Here is a 16,737-nt window from a genome sequence, read left to right as displayed (position 1 = left end):
CTTAGTGGGTTTTTTCCCCCTCACATAGTGGGAAAGGACTGAAATGACGGTGTTGCCTAAGGAAGTGAAACACATACGATGTGGGGGAGGAAGCAAATTAATCAATGACTTAAAGCAGTGGTGTGACTTACACGCATGATTTGACTGTACTGGGAAACAAGTGTAAGGAGTAAAGCGAAAGTGAAAAGGAGTGGACCAGGCTGGCATTCAGTGTGCATGCAAAATGAATGTTACGTGCACACCAAAGCTATGCCTCCACTAGCGTTTTAAGGTGAGTTTCTCCAGTGAGATCACAAATGCACTGTGAAATCCGAGGGTGAACTGGGCAGGTTGCAGTTTTACCTGAGAGGGGAACCTAAAGCCCATATCAACAAGCTAAATCAAGGAAAACCAGTTTTTCAGCCAAGCTCTATTCCTAAAACGTGCATGCAAGCAGAGCATGTGGCCAACTCCTTCTTACCCTTGTTTGTGCAAGTCATTACTCTGTCTTCACTGGGGCTACTCAGCTGAGTAAGGGAACAAGACGTGTTTCCCTTTTGACCAGTCCGCAAATCACCCTCTACAGCGCTATTTATACCCCTGCTCACTGAGTGTGCGGCGTCTGTACTCTACACACCACTGTAGATGGTCACCTACCGTAAGAGGTCTGGCTTGAGCTGTTCAAAGAACTTCAGTAGAACTGGTCACTCAAGGAAAGAGGTCATTGAAAAGCCTGAACTCAAAGGACCTCCTGGAATATTTGGAGCGAAAAATATTATCTGTGGAGGAACTTATCTGGTTCCCATCATTGTCAGCTCTGAGCACCTCATAATCTGTAATGCATTGAACTCCTCAGCACCCCTTGGGGGCAGGGCAGTGCTCTTATCTCCATGGTACAAATAGAGAATTGAGGCATGGAGATGCTGAATGCCACGTCCAAGGTCTCTCCACGACAGAGACTTGAACCTAGGTCTTCCAGCTTCTAGGCCAGCAACCTAACTGCAGACCATCCTGACCCAGCAAGAAGTTTCTAAAGATGGATTTTGTACCTTAGCGTCTCAGTTCATGGCTCATTATTTAAAATGTCCAGCCACGTCTGAGGTGACCTAATGCAAATTCTGTGCTGATTTACAGCTGCTGCCTTCCTGTTAACTTCAGCGGGGTATAAACCAGCACCGAATTGAGCTCATTCATCACTGGTGTGTCCCCGCGTAGGTGGTTCTTCCTGGGTAAAGGCAGGTTGATGTTCATTAGCCTGTGTTTTTCTGCCTGCTGACAATGTAATGTATTATTCACCTGCCCGGGTTTGTTTCCATCATAGTCTGCACGCCTTCAGTACATTAAATGTGCATGCACTAAAGGTTGGACACTAGAGCTGGCCAGAGGATGACCATTCGGTTTTGCAGTGACTTCTGAGGTTTGAAAGTTCGTTTCCACACTGGAACGAAACCGAAACCTTTTGAACATTTTTGCTAATTGGAATGGGGTCAAAATGTCCATTTCCTGACTGAAACCTGAGTTTTTTCATTTGGGAAGGGTGGTGCAGGTCTGATCACTAGTCTGGAGAGATGGGAGAGACCGAGGGTCAAATTCCTGCCCGATTCAAAGCAATTTTTCATCCTACCTTATTCTGACTCTGGTGTAGCAGATGAGTGAACCTAGCTCTCCCAGAGCTGAGGTTGGTGCTCTAACCACCAGGCTATAAAGCAGTGGTTTTCAACCTGTGGTCCATGGACTCTGAGGGGTCCACAGACCGTGTCTAAGGGTCCGCAAAAGGTTGTCGTTACCATAGAACAGTGGTATTCAAGACCCCCTAAGGGTCTGCAGACTATGTCTAAGATTTCCAAAGGCGTCTGCACCTCTATTCCAAAATTTTTAGGAGTCCACAAATTTAAAAAGGTTGAAAACCACTGCTATAAAGCATCCATCTCACCTGTGTCCTCCGAGAAAAACTGTATGGAAACAGCTACATTTTGTGAAAAACGTTCCAGGCAGCTCCAGGAGACACATCCCGAAGAGTGGCTGGGATGGGTGCAATGGAGACATCTAGTGGTTAAATCAGTGCATTTAACTGTTCTACTCTGGGGCTCCAGAAGGCACTGCTTCCAGTATAGCTCCTTCCAGCCTGAGCTTCCAGGTTATGTAATTTAAATGTCCACCCCTGGCTTTCCTGGTCTTAGTACGTTTGTCCAGCACGAGTTTTGTCAGTAGAGCTGGGTGAATACTGCAGAAATTGACTGAATATTCACTTGAGCGACCCCTCAAATTTTCCTTTGTATTAAGACACAAACCACAATCTTGCCCCGTTTGCATACACTTTTTGCAACCGTTCATCCCGTTAAATTTCACTGGCACAGGAAATGGAATTTGCAGAAAACAAATCTAGGGTTGCATGCCTATTTGCAGCGGATGTATTTGCACACACAGCCAATCCAGGAACAGAAAGAATGCCATGTGACTAATCTGACCTATCACAACTAACCAACACACGCTCAGATAATGGATAGTGCGTACTTACCAAGAACTTCTTGCAATCAATCCAGAGAGCTAAAATAATTTGCAAAAATAACAAATTCATGGTGTCCGATTCTGGGTGTCACACTTTAGGAACTATGTGGATAATTGGAGAGAGTCCAAAGAAGAGCAAGATTATAAGGGATCATGAGTCAGATTAATATGAATCAAGGATTTGATCACAATTAACTAAAAGAATAAACCGCATCCTAAACTAAACTTAACACTCCAGTAGCCGTTCAGTCCTTGAGGTTAGCTTACCCACGGGCTGGCTGAGATGACTCCTGCAGCCAGCCAGCCCCCCCGTGGGAAATCAGTCAGTGTTCTTGATGTTACATTGCAGATGGATTCCAAGGGAGAGCTCATGAGACAAAGACGCCTCGGCCTTTAACAAGTTTATTCATCACCCCCGGGGGTCAGGTGATTGGCCAGGTCCGGCAATAGGCATGATTTCCTCCGCTTGAGTCAAATGAGCATGGTCTTATCAGGTGCTCAGGCCAGCCCACTGTTCCTGTATGCATGCCTCTGCATGGCATCAGCCCTCACTCTGCTTGGGGTTTGCCTGGATCTATTCAAGCCACGTGAGACACACCTTTGGGGATAGTGCATAGCAGAGTTTCATATCTGTACCTTTGTGACAATGCAGGAACCATGCTACCCTAACAATAAAGTTCAGTGTGTCATGGGCATTCCAAAAACATCTTACATGACGTACTTTGCATTAGACAATACACACACACTGTAAGGGTGAACAGGAACGATACACAAATCACACCATAAGGATGTACGTGGGGTACAGCGTGTCACAGGTGGCTTCAAACAGCTCTGGGAGGAAAGCAGGCTGGGCTGATTTGCTCCCCCTCCCACTCCAAACCAGACGTAATTTCTTTCTGGAGTTTTGCCCTTTATTGATGGTGTGCAGAGCTCTGCTTTCACTAACGGCAATTGAAGTGCTGCTCCAGACTGCGATGCTGGAGACGCTGTCTGATCAACTGGATGGCATCAACGTGTTCCATGACGTAGCCAGCGCTGCACCGGGCCATGTTTTGCAGGATGTGAACTGACAGCTCAGAGATCCAATCAGACCTAGATCATGGGTTCACGGCTGCCTACAAAATACGCTGTTACGTGTTGGTTGGTTGGTTGGTTAGTTAGATAGGTTCCTCAGGGACAGCGTGTGATCTTGTTGACAACAGTGTGACTCCAGAATAATTCCCCAGAAGCCACTGGAGCTAACTCTGGAGTTACACTGATGCTGCTAAGACCAGAATTCATCCATTAGCTAGTTACGTGGAAGCAAATTCTGCTTTGCCTTGTGCCCCTTACCCCACACTATGCCAGCAGTGGGGGGGGGGGGGATCACAAAGTTGTGCATGGGGCCTAAGTGAGATGAACAAGGACAATTACTGCAAGGCACTACAGAGGTGCAGCACACCAAAACTTGCAGGCCAGGGGAAAAGGGATACAGTGACTTTAAGTCATTTTGTATCCTCCTGGGTCTGGGCTGGTCTGGGAGCCAGTCAGAGGCACCCATGGCACAGCTGAGACAGCACCAGGGAACACTCTGCGTTACAGCAGTCTGTCGCTGGATCCCTAGACATAGCCGCAGTGTCTGGAATCCGTGCTGTGTGCCCCCTTCCCACAGTTTTAAGTGTCAATTTAGCAACTGTGAACGCTAGGGTTGTTTAATGGTCTGACCACGGCCCAGTAAATGTAATCGACAGCTGAAGCAATAACTGTCAGCTACACGGATGTAATCGCTCTGTTCGGCGTTGTAGCCAATGTATTTTTTATTTTAAAAAAAATGTGAAAATGACGTTGAATGTTTTAAATGAACACGGTAAATAGCGTCAGCGTTGCAACGCCGGGACGGGTCTGCTGGGGTGGCCAAAAACTTTCCCTGTGTAAATGGGGGGCTCTGGCTGAGTAACAGGTTGGGAACCCCTGTATGAGGTGACCCGGTGTCCCGGTTTTATAGGGACGGTGCCGATATTCGGGGGTTTTTGCTGATCTTAGACTGGCACCTATCCCCCCTCCTGTGCCAGTGTTTCACCCTCACTCCAACTACCCGGCCCGGCTCCAGGCCTGGTCCTGCCCCAGCGCCCAGCGCATTGTCCAGGGTCAAAGGCCCCGCGGCTCCCTCCCGCCTGCCCCAGCCCTGCGCTGGGCCCGGGCCGGTCGGGCTTTGCCGGGCAGGCCCGGGCGGAGCCAGCAGGGAGGCGGCGCTGCTGCCCGGGCGGAGAGAGGCGGGCCCGGCCGGGGGCGGCGCTGGCAGAGAGCGGCGGCGCCAGGCCCAGGCCAGTCGCGGAGGCCGGCGAGGGCGCAGCGCAGGCCGGGCTGATGCAGGCGCTCGTCACCCGGCGGATCCCCCGCGAGGGGCTGGCGGCCCTGGACCGGGCCGGCGTGTAAGGCTCCGTGGGCGGCGGCGGCTGTGGCCGGGCCCGGCCCGGCCCGAGGGCTCCGGTCCGGGGAGTGGGGCTGGGAAAGGGCCCGATCCTGGGCGGCGCGGAGCAGCCCCGGAGGGGGCAGGCTGGGCACCCCGAGGGAGCCGGGCCCTGGCAGTGTGGCTGGGCCAGGTGCCGGCGGAAAGCGCCTTTGCCAAGGGTTCTGGTGCCACCCAGCCGTGTTTTAATGTTCCTGTTGTTGTTTGTATTGCCGGGGGGGGGGGGGGGAGCGGTGTGCTCGGTGCTGTACAAACACAGAACAAAAAGACAGCGTGTGTCGTGTTGGCCCCCCCCCCCCCCCGGAGCCGGCCCCTCAGCTCTGTCTACCCTGCAGACCTCACAGCTGTGCTGCTGCCCAGCTGCCAGGTCTCCCTCTCCCCCGGACTTAGTGCTGGCCACACCAGCGTTTTTGTCCGTGAAAGCTGTGTCGGTCGGTGCACGCGCGTGTGTGTTTTTTCACACTCCGACCGACCAAGGTTTTACTGACAAAGTGCTACTGGAGATAAAGTCTCATCCTAAGAACCTTCAGGTGCTGCTCTAGACGGACGGATCCAGCCCGGCCGTCAATGGTTTGGGTACAAATCTAGTAGCTGATTTCACGGCTGTTGTGGCTCTGTAAGTGTTCCTGCAGCCAGAGTAAAAAGACCAAGACCCAGCCCGGAAGTTTATAGCCTGATTCAAACTAGTGAGATACCTAGAGTGATTATCAGCACGGGTTCCAAGGTGCTTGATGGTGTGCTCTGTGTCCCAGAGGACAAGGGGCAAGCTTTCAGAATGAGGACTGTTGTTGTGATGCCGGCTGTTTTACTGCAGCTCTCTTTCTGCCCCTTTCCATGATAACCGCCGATTATCAGAGGTGGCTGCAAATTTCTTTTTTCTGTAAATGACCCGCCTGGGGGACAAAATGCCGTTTTTACTAGGAAAGAAACAAACTGCTGCACTGTTCTATGGTTAGGCACTTTTGAAAATGTTGCCCTTTGAAGTGTGTGAGTCCCACTGACTCTCAGTGAGATTTGGGGCTCCTAAATCACTTAGACCCCCCAGATCCTCAGAGGTAGTTAGACACCTAACTCCCCTTGATTTCAGGAATTGCGGCGCTTTTGAAAAATTTGCCCAGAACCTTTTTTTTCCTTCCTGTGACTTGAAAAGACTTTGCGTTTGCTCTCTTTTTTTAATGCAGGAATATTTTGTAGGCCGTTGACCTCCGATGCTGGTCGGTGCCTTTGATTCCCTGAAGCAAAGGTTATAATGAAAGCAACGAGGCTTTGCATAGCCAGCTCAGGTCCCAGTTATATAAACACTTGCATCTATCCTTAATTTTATGCACTTGACTAATGCATTTGACATCAATGGAATTACTGATGTGGATAAAATTAAGGCCATGCCTACGTGTTCATAGGATCAGGGCCTATGTTTTGCACCTGTGAAATCAATCAGAGTTTTGCCATTGAAGGAGGCCTGCTATGTGATTTTATTGCTTTCCCCCTTGGCTATGGGTTACTTGAATTTTTTAACCTTAGTTTAACATTGTACGTTATCCTCAAAGCAGCATTTTTTAAACTATTGCCCACCTTCAAGTACTTTCCAGGCAAAAAATTGGGCTGTGAAAGGGAAATCGACAATCATCATCGTCCTGCCTAAAATAAGAGTGCGTTTCTCACTCCATGTTGCCAGTTTCCCTTGGCAAACACAATACAAATATCCGGTGCAGTACGCAACGCTGACAGGAAAGGGATCTCTTTCTCATGCTTTAATGCGATTGACTTTCCTATATCCTTACAGCTGCAGTATCCAACAGTGGGAATCAGATGAACCCATCCCGCGGTCAGAATTGCTGGCGCAGGTGGCTGGGAAGCATGGACTGCTCTGTCTTTTGTCTGATCAGATAGACAAAGAGGTCCTGGATGCAGCAGGTGGGCATGGGCCGCGGCTGTCTCATAAACGGCTCTAGCTGATCCTTTGTCATCAAAGAATGAGAGGACCTACAGAATTGTATCTGTGCTGCCCAGATCTTGGTCCCAGTATCTCGCCCTCACAGCCTCTGAGAAGCGGGTTGGCTGAGCCTTCCTTTGCTCCTATGCATTAATGTGAATTCTCAACCTCAATACCTTCTCACACCGTGTCCCTCCGTCATGGAGGCATGGTGCTGTAAGACATGAAGAGATACATCCAGCTTCCTGCTGTCCGCTGGCCAGTAATTCAGGGTCCCATGAACTCTCTAGCCAAAATTCACTGTCTTGTCCTCCTTTTGTGTGTGTGTTTTTTCCCTGCAAGAAGAAACTCTCTGCCCAACCTAAAGTTCCCCAGAAAATGAAAGCTAAAGAATGACTTGTTCCCATTCCAGTCAAAGAGAAGGAGCTAGGAATATTGGTGCAGCATCTTGAAAGAGACTGTTCCTTAGCTAAAGGGACACTGTCAACTTTCATTAATGTTTTGGCAATTTAAAAAATTTCTATTTCTCGCAAATCCTCCAAATAGTACATCCTTTTTTTTCTTTCAATACCTTAAAAAGTTATAAGGGAATCTACTCTAGTCCAACAGAAGTTATGGGCTCGATGAAGAAATTACTGGGTGAGGTTCTCCGGCCTGTGTTAACAGGAGATCAGACTAGATGGCCATAATGGTCACTCTGACTTAACTCTGTGTATCTCAGCAAAGGAGGAAATCTGACGCACTGTAAAGGGGAAACAGTGAAACTGGCTGTACACAAAGCTCTGTCAAATGTCCAAAGTCAGCTGCCTGAAAAAGAAGTATTTCTCTTTTGCTAACTTCTTTCAGTTTCGGCCCTGTTAGGTGTTACAAGTCACCTGGTGGGTTCAGACAATCGCAAGCTGGTAATTGTAAGACATTTTTATCCTTTCATTTTTCCATTGTTCTGTAGTAGTTTGTTTGCTTTTAAGCGCTATAGGTTTTGAGGGTTCTGTCTTCATATTTTGCAGGGTCCAACCTTAAAGTAATCAGTACGCTGTCTGTAGGCGTTGACCATCTGGCACTAGAAGAAATTAAAAAGCGGTACTGTTTGCTTCTTTGTATGCTAACTCTTAACCACGGAATACATTTTCTTCCAGTATTTTCTGTGTCCCCTGCCATTCTGTTGGGTGAAAGAATTGGAGAGCTATTAATTGAGAGAAACCAATTGGAACAGAGGATGTCTTGGAGTTAAGGCATTGGATTGGGATGCAGGAAATGTAGGTTCTGTTCCCAGCTCCTACCACAGGCCGTATGTGACCTTGGGAAACCACTTAGGGCCGGATCCTCAAAGGTTCATAACTCCTGTTGATTTCAATGGAACCTAAATACATTTGAGGATCTGAGCATAAGAGCCGCACTTTTAGAGGATCCCATTTGGTGCCTGTCTACATCTTTAGGCACCTACATAGCTTTTAAAACATGACCCTTAGTCTCTTTGTGCCTCAGTTTCCCATCGGTAAATTGGGGATAATAGCCCTGCCCTGCCCCCCAGCGGTGTTGTGAGGATAGATGCTGAATTATTGTTTGTTTGGTGCTCCGATAATATGGTGATGGGGGGCCATATAAGAACCTGTATAGAAAAAATGCCCAGCGGAATTAAGTGCAGTACAAACAGGGTTTCATGCGAATGTAAATAAACTAGCGTTTTATGCATTGACACTTGAAGAACGAAATGCTGTGTTTGGATTGCAGCGGAATCCGTGTAGGATACACCCCAGACATCCTGACCAACGCCACCGCCGAACTGGCTGTAGCTTTGCTCTTAGCTACGTGTCGCAGGCTGCCGGAGGCAGTGGAAGAAGTGAAGAAGTGAGTATTTACAGTTGAGGGCTGGATCCTGAGCTGATCTGGAGTAACGCCATCGAATGTATTATCGATCGATCCTGAACCCGACTACACTAAAATAAAGACGATCCCTGCCTTGAGACGTTTAAATAGATACAGCTGCAGGGACTCTGGATTTACACTGGGCTAGCTGAATTCAGCATTGTCCCTATGCGGCGTGAGTTAAGTGAAATTGTCTTGCACCTTTACACAGAGGCTGTTTTGAGTCCTAAATCTAAGGCATAACTCTGGGTGTCAGGGCAGTGACACAGATTGGGCATATCTGGCTGTATAAAGGGGCCTTAAAGTAGGTGGAAATGGTCTCCTGAAGATCCACCTGCATGGGGCCTCTCTGGCCAGAAGAGAGCACCTGCACCAGCCCAGCTCCCAGTGTGGGAAGCGCATTGTGCAGTGAACTCTGGCCATACTCCCAGTGGCTGTTCCCAGGGGCCGTGGAACAAAAGTTAGATCACTCTTGAGGCTGCTCTAATTAACGCTAAAGGTGGCTTAAAGGAGGGACATCGTCGAGCCCGTCGCTGCATATTAGCGTCATTCATGCCTGTTCATTTCTATTTCCAAATCATATCTGCCTGTATGTTTGCCCCATGCGGATTGCGAAGAGCGCAACATTTGTGCCATCTGCGATTTGTTGTGTCCATATCCAGACTCCAAGCCAGCTGCAAAGTGGAATCTGTCTAACATCTGTTTGTATTTTCCTCCCTTTTATAGTGGTGGTTGGACAACGTGGAAGCCTCTGTGGATGTGTGGGTACGGCTTGTCCAATAGCACCGTTGGGGTCATCGGGCTGGGAAGAATAGGTAAGTGTTTGCATGTATATAATAATGTTTATCTCCCAGGAACGGGAGCATTGCTGACTGATTGAGCAATGTACATGCGTGCGTAAGATACAGTTTTGTTTAAATCCAAAAGAAACCACTCCACTGCACGCACTTCTCCCTCTGGGGAGAGGGTGAGAGAACAGACCCGGGACAGCTGTTGCTGAATGCACTAGTGGAAGGTGCTCGGATGTGATGAGCGTGGTACAATGACCTGTATAGAATAGAGTGTTCGATTACAGTAACTAACCCACTGCCGGGGAAGAAGATGTCTCTGTCTCCGGTGTCTGCTGCCTGTAGCTTTGATATTTTAATCAGTTTTACCGTGGCCAGAAACTTTCTTCATCTTGCCTGTGTTTTTCACGTGCATGTGACTGTGTGTCCAATCCCCCTTTCCTGCTGGGAACAACCCGTGACTCACGAGCTCTCTTGCTCATTCGTCTGTTGAATCGTGGGTACAGCTTTTAGGCCATATGGTCACGCCAGCTTTCGCCGAGCAGACTGTTAGATCTCGCCCATTCGGTGCGGCGTTCAAGAGTTCCTTCACGCTCCGTTATGCTAACAATTTCGTGTTTAACTTTGTGTCTGGGTCCCATGTTAGCGGTGCCGAGCGCGTTCACAGAAGTTGTGAAATAAAGAGAGAACTGTAAAGGACAAAAAAATCAAACCAGCAGCTGATGGTCTCCCCCATTCACCTACACCCCAGGATCCAGAGGCTGACTAGGCAGAGAACTGTCAAATGTCTCTCCACCCTACCAATCAGTGTGTGAGCATGATCCGGCTCAGATGTTAAGCTGTAAAACATTCACGTATTTTCACCTTATCAGACTCCTAAAGCAAACTGGACTTTCTCTCGCTGCATTTCAGTTAAACAAATACCCCAAACAAAGTCCATGGTACACAGGAGTGCTGTCTGCTCCATTAGCTTGTGGAATTGGTCAGTGGATTTTTTTTCTTCCTCCCTTAAATTTTCTCTCCAAAATGTAGCTTCAGATTGAATGTCCCATCACTCCCTTTGCTGCAGCTACTTCACCAATCAAAAATTCATTCACGTCCCTTGCAGAGCGTGGGAGCGTGTTGTCTTTTGTATGAATGGGAAATCCCTGACAAACCTAGCTGGGCATTCGGAGTAATTGCTTAGTGAAAGTGACAAGCTGCATTGCAGTTGATTGAGCAGTAAGGATGCATTCTGGAGCCTGGTTGAAAGATGCTGGAGCAATGAGCTCTGTTTTGGGCTGTCAGAGTGGCCCTAGAGAGATGCTGCTGCAGAAACAATGGATCCCCATGTGCAGGGTTCATGGTATACTTTGTGCAGCAAACCAAGTACAGCGTTCAGAGATGTGGCCTCTTCTTGTTTCTAGGACAGGCAGTGGCACGCCGTCTAAAGCCATTTGGGGTCAAGAAATTTTTGTATACGGGAAGTCGCCCCAAACCAGAGAGCACCGCCGAGTTTCAAGCCGAGTTTGGTAAGACACACAAGTGAAGCTGGAAAGACCGTTCTGGAACCAGATTAATTTTCTTCCTAACTGCAGAATAACAAACCATACAAATGAGTTGATGCAGGGAAGGTCTTGTCCTTCGGTGTGGTGGTGGGGAACATGAAGGGTTCCTCAAGCTAACATAACCGTGCTGAGTTATTAGGGCCCCAATTAGTGGCTGGTGTTTGAATGCAGAGCACAAACACATTTAGTATATTAATGATTGAAAGTGGTGACAGTGTCGTGAGTGAAATCTGGACTCCATTGACTTCAGCGGGGCCAAGATTTCATCCCAATAACTGCCAGCTCCAACTGACACTCTCTTCAGCTATATTCACATTTTAGATCTTCCTGTAACAATGCACGTTCTCTGTACTGTGCCTTTCTGCACGTTCAAACTCATGGCTAGACTTCGTCCTGCAAAGTCTTAAGGTGTTGCCCAGTTGTGACTTGTTTGGTTGAAAAATAAATGGTTCCCCCCCCCCCCCCAAAAGAAATCAATTTCTATTGATTTTGTTTGCCAATCCAGTGAACTCTGCATATTCCTGGCCTTCCATTCTTGGCTGAAAACCGAAAGAGTTGTCAAATCTGTCTTCAATCCTTACAGAACTTCTAAATGTTTGTTTAAAACATTATGGCATTATTTTGCTAACTAATACGTACCACGCCTGAAATACACAATGCAGCCACCTCTGGGGTGGAAGACTGAATTGCGAAGCGTGTGTAAATGTCCTGTTCTGGTTGATGAAACCTTGGCTGTTATTTAAAAAAAAAAAGTCCTTTAAAGTCCGGCACCTTGTCCATACGTTATTTTTGTTTGGGTTTAGCAACCCTGATCTCTTCCCAGTCACGGGGGTGAGGTTAGCCAGCCCTTCCTGAAGCAGCAGTCACTCACTGATGACTATTTAATGGACATTGGTTAGTCATCAAACTAATGAAAATCAACGAGACCCCCCCCCCCAAGGAAACTCATGGCATGTTTTGTTTTGTTTCGTTTCCCCCAGTCCCCCTCGATAAACTAGCAGAGGAGTCGGACTTCATTGTTGTCACCTGTTCCTTAACTCCTGACACGAAAGGAATGTGCAACAAGGATTTCTTTTGCCGAATGAAGAAAACATCTGTGTTCATCAACACAAGCAGGTGAAAGCCAGTCACTGGCGTCTTAACCAAGACTAGATTGTGGGTGAAAAGGGTTTAACGGGTGATATTCAGGTGACTGTGACATGCAGGTGTTACGGATGGTAAGGGTTATGTTGAAATCGCCAGAGGCAATTTGCTTGTATTGTGTTGGCTTGTGACACGAACTCTGAGCTGGTGCTCGCCAGCCGTGTGTGATGGATACTCTAGATGACACAAGGAAGTAACTTTTCTCCCCACTAGGGTGGAGTATGGCTAAAATAATGGCATTATTGCCACTTTCAGCTGCAAAGTGGGCGCCATCTTGGAGCCTCTCCTCATTGAGAGGAAGTCGCTGTGGCTGTTTTCAAGGGTGTGAAAACTTTGTGTTGGTGGAGAAAGCCCATGTCATACTCGAATGGTCTTTCTCCCAGGGGTGGGGATGAGTATTGTCACCATCTAAGATCGGTACCAGGATGGGGATTGACCAGGTGCTACGATCCTGTCTACATGGATGTTACAGCTGAGTGTCAAAACTGTGCTTAGACTCCGTTCCACCGATTTGTGTCCAAATGGGATTTGAATGCACCAGGACAACTCCAGCCCGGCGTGTACCTGGGTACGGTGGATGTTACAGTGACGTTTTGCAGAGCATGGAGAGGGCAGTTGTCAGAACCTGGTTGTTAGAGGTGTTGAACGATGAGCACAAAGTGACATGCAGATCTGATACCTCCTACTCAGGGCCCTGATCGGGCCAACGCTGAGGCAGGTGAGTAGTTCCACTGAAGCCAGCGGGACTACTCAAGCGTGTAAAGTTAAGCGCGTCGGAAGTGTTTGCATCCCATGCTTAATACCCACTTCCTCTATCGCTTACACCGTGTTTCTCAGGGGTGCGGTGGTGAACCAGGAAGACTTGTACCAGGCATTGGTCAATGGCCAGATTGCAGCTGCTGGTCTGGATGTCACAACGCCAGAGCCACTGCCTACGGACCACCCTCTCCTTTCCCTGAAGAACTGTGGTAAGCCGCTGTCTTTGAAAGCAGGAGCTGGCCCGCTCTCTTTCTCCTCCACCCCCCCTACCCCACCCCCCACGTCCTGCACTTCTGATGGGAAGGCTTCTAGTGGCTAGAGCAGAGGGCTCACACGTACCTCTCGCTATTGCGTTTGCCACACTGGGCTGACAAGGAATTTCAGTCCTGGTGAGCGGGTTTAATATGCGGGGTAATTAGTCACAGGCAAGGGCAAGTCAAACCATCTGTGCATAAGTAAGCTGCTCACAGCACGGAGCCACAGCAGGGCAGTGTGATATAAGGGGCACTGAGGAGGGAAAACCTCGTCGATGTTCTTCGCTCCGTTCAGGGCAAATGTTGATTAGTGCAGATTGATTGGCTCATTTTCAACAATCTCACGGATTGATTTCAGTTATTTGATCAGCTGAGAACTTGAGACCCCATCCTACCGAGGCGATGAGCATCTTAGAAGCATCTAGATAGTCATTCAAACGAAAGCCGATGGTAATTGGCGCAATAGAAGTCCATCTCTAGATTGCTTTTATTCTTGTGCCTTGGCTGATTGCTTAAATGGAATCTTTGTGAGTTTTCCTGTGTGCTAACGTCCATCCTTTTTCCCTAGTGGGATATTGTCTGTGTAGACGCAAAGCTCAGCGGTTCTCCCCAACACCCATTATAATGACATGTTAGTAGAGCCACGGGACTGGGGAACGCTTCATCTTTTATTTTCTAGGAAGCAAGGCTATGTGCCCTGTTGACACAACAAGAGATGTCTGATTTCTAATGTGCACCTTTGGACTGGACAACATGAAGCCGCATTTGTTGCATGCGAAACTATTCTGCATGTTTGCCCAGTTGATTGGCTAGATTTGATATAATGCACAACGGGTGTGATGCGGCGGGGAAGAATGAATGTAGAGTCATGAGGATAAAATCCACTAACGCTTGTGCTGTGCTCAGATACTACCGTAGTGAGGGCTATGTGAGTAGGTAGCTATCTAGACACAGAAATGGAGACAGCTGAAAGCACATACTATGTAAAAGGATGTGCTGGAACACTGGTTCCTGGTCAAACGGTGATTTGCTGTGATTATTCATTACTTTAATAGTGGTTAATCATTAAAATGCCGAACTGTATTTTCCCACCAGAATACCTCTTCTGATTCAGCTGGATGTTCTTCCTAGCAGTAGAAATTATATGAGCTGACAGCTGTGGTACCTTCCATTTTTGCTAGTCAAGTTACCTGTTTTAGCACGGGGTTTTACATGCAATTCGACCTGCTTGCAAATAGTACCCCTGTGTTTTTGCCAGAATCTTTTCCCTCCAAATAGTCAATACGACTGGTCCCAAAAGTCTGCTTTCTGCCCTCTTTAAGGGCAAAGAAAAGTTACATTTTATTGGTAGGAACATTTTTTCCATGGAGAACCACTTTGAACTGTAAAGTAAAAATTCTATGTCTACCCCCTTAGTGCTTCTGTGGGATATAAAAACACAGTATCAGGATGGTTTCTTAAAACGTTTTTCTCTGTTTTATATCACAGCATGACTGCTTTCTTTTTTCTTTTTTGTGGACTTGGAGGACAATGATGGTTGCAATTTTCAAAAATGCATTTGGGATTTAGGCATTTTTGAAAACTGCACCCTCGCTTCAGGAAGAGATGTTGTGATTATTGGCCAGTTACGGAGGCCCTCTATGAGGCTGCTTGGATCCTCAATATTCGTTTTACTAAAACAAATTATGGTTACAGTTTGTTCTTTTGTCATATAAAAACAACCCTCCATAAATTCAGGAATGGGGTAAGATGATGATGTCTGCGATAGCACGGGCCTGGAGTCAATGACCCAGGAGGACTCTTCCAGTCCTGTGCTCTTTTTAAACAGTGAGATGTTAGGAGCAAGAGGTCTTGACTTCGCACTGTTTCTAATATTTATTTTCAAAGAGGTGGCTTTTATACTACACAAGGGCACAAACGCTTTTCAACTCCTCTTGAAAAGCAGTAAGCTTTAAAATGGTTTATTAACTTCATTGACCGAGCTGTTCAAATACCAAACCCACTGGCCAACAGCTATGACACCAAGGAAAGCCAGGGCACATGGGAGTTGGCTTTCACTCTTTCTCTTGATCTAAAACCACCTTGCTCGTCTGTTCCTGGGCGGAGCTAGCGTTAGCACGGCTAATAGACCATGGCTTGTGGAGATGGTGCAATTCCGGAAACCTGGGGTGAAATCCTGGCCCCATTGACGTCAGGGGAAAAACAGCCATTGAGACCAGTGGGGCCAGGATTTCACCCATGGTGACTAGGATAAGGCCACCATACTCACCTCCCATGTTACCCCAGCTGCTATTAGAAGCCAGTTCTTGAGCTAAATGGCTGGTGCATTAACCCAGCTGAACTTTCTACCCCGTCCCACATGGAGACTAGTTACAGAGACTTGGCACAAAGTGTACGTGATAGGATAACAAACACATTGGTACAGACCGCTCTCCAAAATATGTCTTCTCTCCCCTGTGTAGTGATTTTGCCTCACATTGGAAGTGCCACCTATGGTACCAGAAGCACCATGTCTGTGCTGGCCGCTAACAACCTTCTGGCTGGCTTGAAAGAGGAAAAGATGCCAAGTGAACTCCAGCTGTGAAGAGAAGCCCAAGAATACGGCGGGCTAGGCAAGGTCATGACGTAAAAATGACCACTGTCTCTCAGCCCAGAGAAGCAGAACAGATCCTGGCTTGTTGAGCTGTGACGCTGTTGTATGTGCCTCTGTCATTCTGCAAGTAGAACTTATTAAAGTAGGCTGGAGTAACACATAGCCGTGTGGTTATTATATGGAAGCAGTATGTACATTGTGCTATTTCTAATAGAAAAACTGAATGCTTGGGAGACTTTGGAGAGCACGTAACTGTACGTAGATGGAAAGGCAGAGCTCAAAGAAAATCACTCCCTTCACTGGAACAGGTGCTCCTGTTTTCCCAAGAGGGCAGTGCTCGTAATCAGATGGGTTGTTTTATTCTTTGTGGCTCTGATGAAGCAAAACCCTTAAACGTGTACTTATCTTGAGATGTAATCCAATGGCCAGCATGTTGTGTGTGCCCCTCCATGCCTGATCTACAGAGGTTATTATCGCCGGCACCTTGAGAGCATGCCTCCTTAGCTCAAGATGTAGCAACTCATGACTTTTGCTGTGAGGGTCCCCGGTTCAATCTCCAGCTTGTCAGTGAAGACAGCAGGTGTCACCTAAGCTTATGTCAGTTTGAAATACTTCTAAAAGGGGATGTGCTCATACATTCAGTTCTCTGGATTAACAAGCAGGTGGCTGACCATAGTGAAAGTCAGAATTTCCAGTATGACTATTTCCTGCTATGCAGCAACTATTAATTCTGCCTTAACACACATGGGCAGAATAGATGCAGAGAGGAAAAATTAGTCTCCCAGAAATGAATTCCTGGGTGCGCCTGGGATGGGCTCTGGAAGAAAGGAAGTTTTTGGTAAGGGAAGGTTTTTCTTACTCTCTTGCACAGAGAAGCTCTGCAGGTCCCGTAGAGTAGGCTGTCAAATAGAAGCGTGC

General features: G+C 47.6%; 1 protein-coding gene across 1 annotated transcript; it reads left to right on the top strand.

The window, feature by feature from the left end:
• Window positions 1–4,746: 4,746 nt before the first annotated feature.
• GRHPR (glyoxylate and hydroxypyruvate reductase) lies at window positions 4,747–16,186 on the top strand. Its single transcript, XM_067553355.1, has 9 exons — window positions 4,747–4,898; window positions 6,720–6,850; window positions 7,877–7,949; window positions 8,601–8,717; window positions 9,462–9,550; window positions 10,930–11,034; window positions 12,051–12,186; window positions 13,051–13,181; window positions 15,689–16,186. Exons 1-9 carry the CDS (start codon window positions 4,834–4,836, stop codon window positions 15,808–15,810), a joined length of 969 nt encoding a protein of 322 aa, XP_067409456.1. The 5' UTR covers window positions 4,747–4,833; the 3' UTR covers window positions 15,811–16,186.
• Window positions 16,187–16,737: the final 551 nt, after the last annotated feature.

This window comes from Emydura macquarii, unplaced genomic scaffold, assembly GCF_026122565.2.
Source record: "Emydura macquarii macquarii isolate MOO-44397 ecotype Brisbane River unplaced genomic scaffold, CSIRO-AGI_Emac_v2 contig_1451, whole genome shotgun sequence".
Lineage (NCBI taxonomy): Eukaryota > Metazoa > Chordata > Testudines > Chelidae > Emydura > Emydura macquarii.
Note: the sequence above shows the minus strand (reverse complement) of the source record. Positions and strands in the feature narration are given on the sequence as shown.

Coding starts and splice junctions, on each gene's coding strand:
- GRHPR (XM_067553355.1), top strand. CDS start 4,834: ATGCAGGCGCTCGTCACCCGGCGGATCCCCCGCGAGGGGCTGGCGGCC. Junction 6,851..7,876: donor AGAGGTCCTGGATGCAGCAG/GTGGGCATGGGC, acceptor CATATTTTGCAG/GGTCCAACCTTAAAGTAATC. Junction 9,551..10,929: donor CATCGGGCTGGGAAGAATAG/GTAAGTGTTTGC, acceptor TCTTGTTTCTAG/GACAGGCAGTGGCACGCCGT.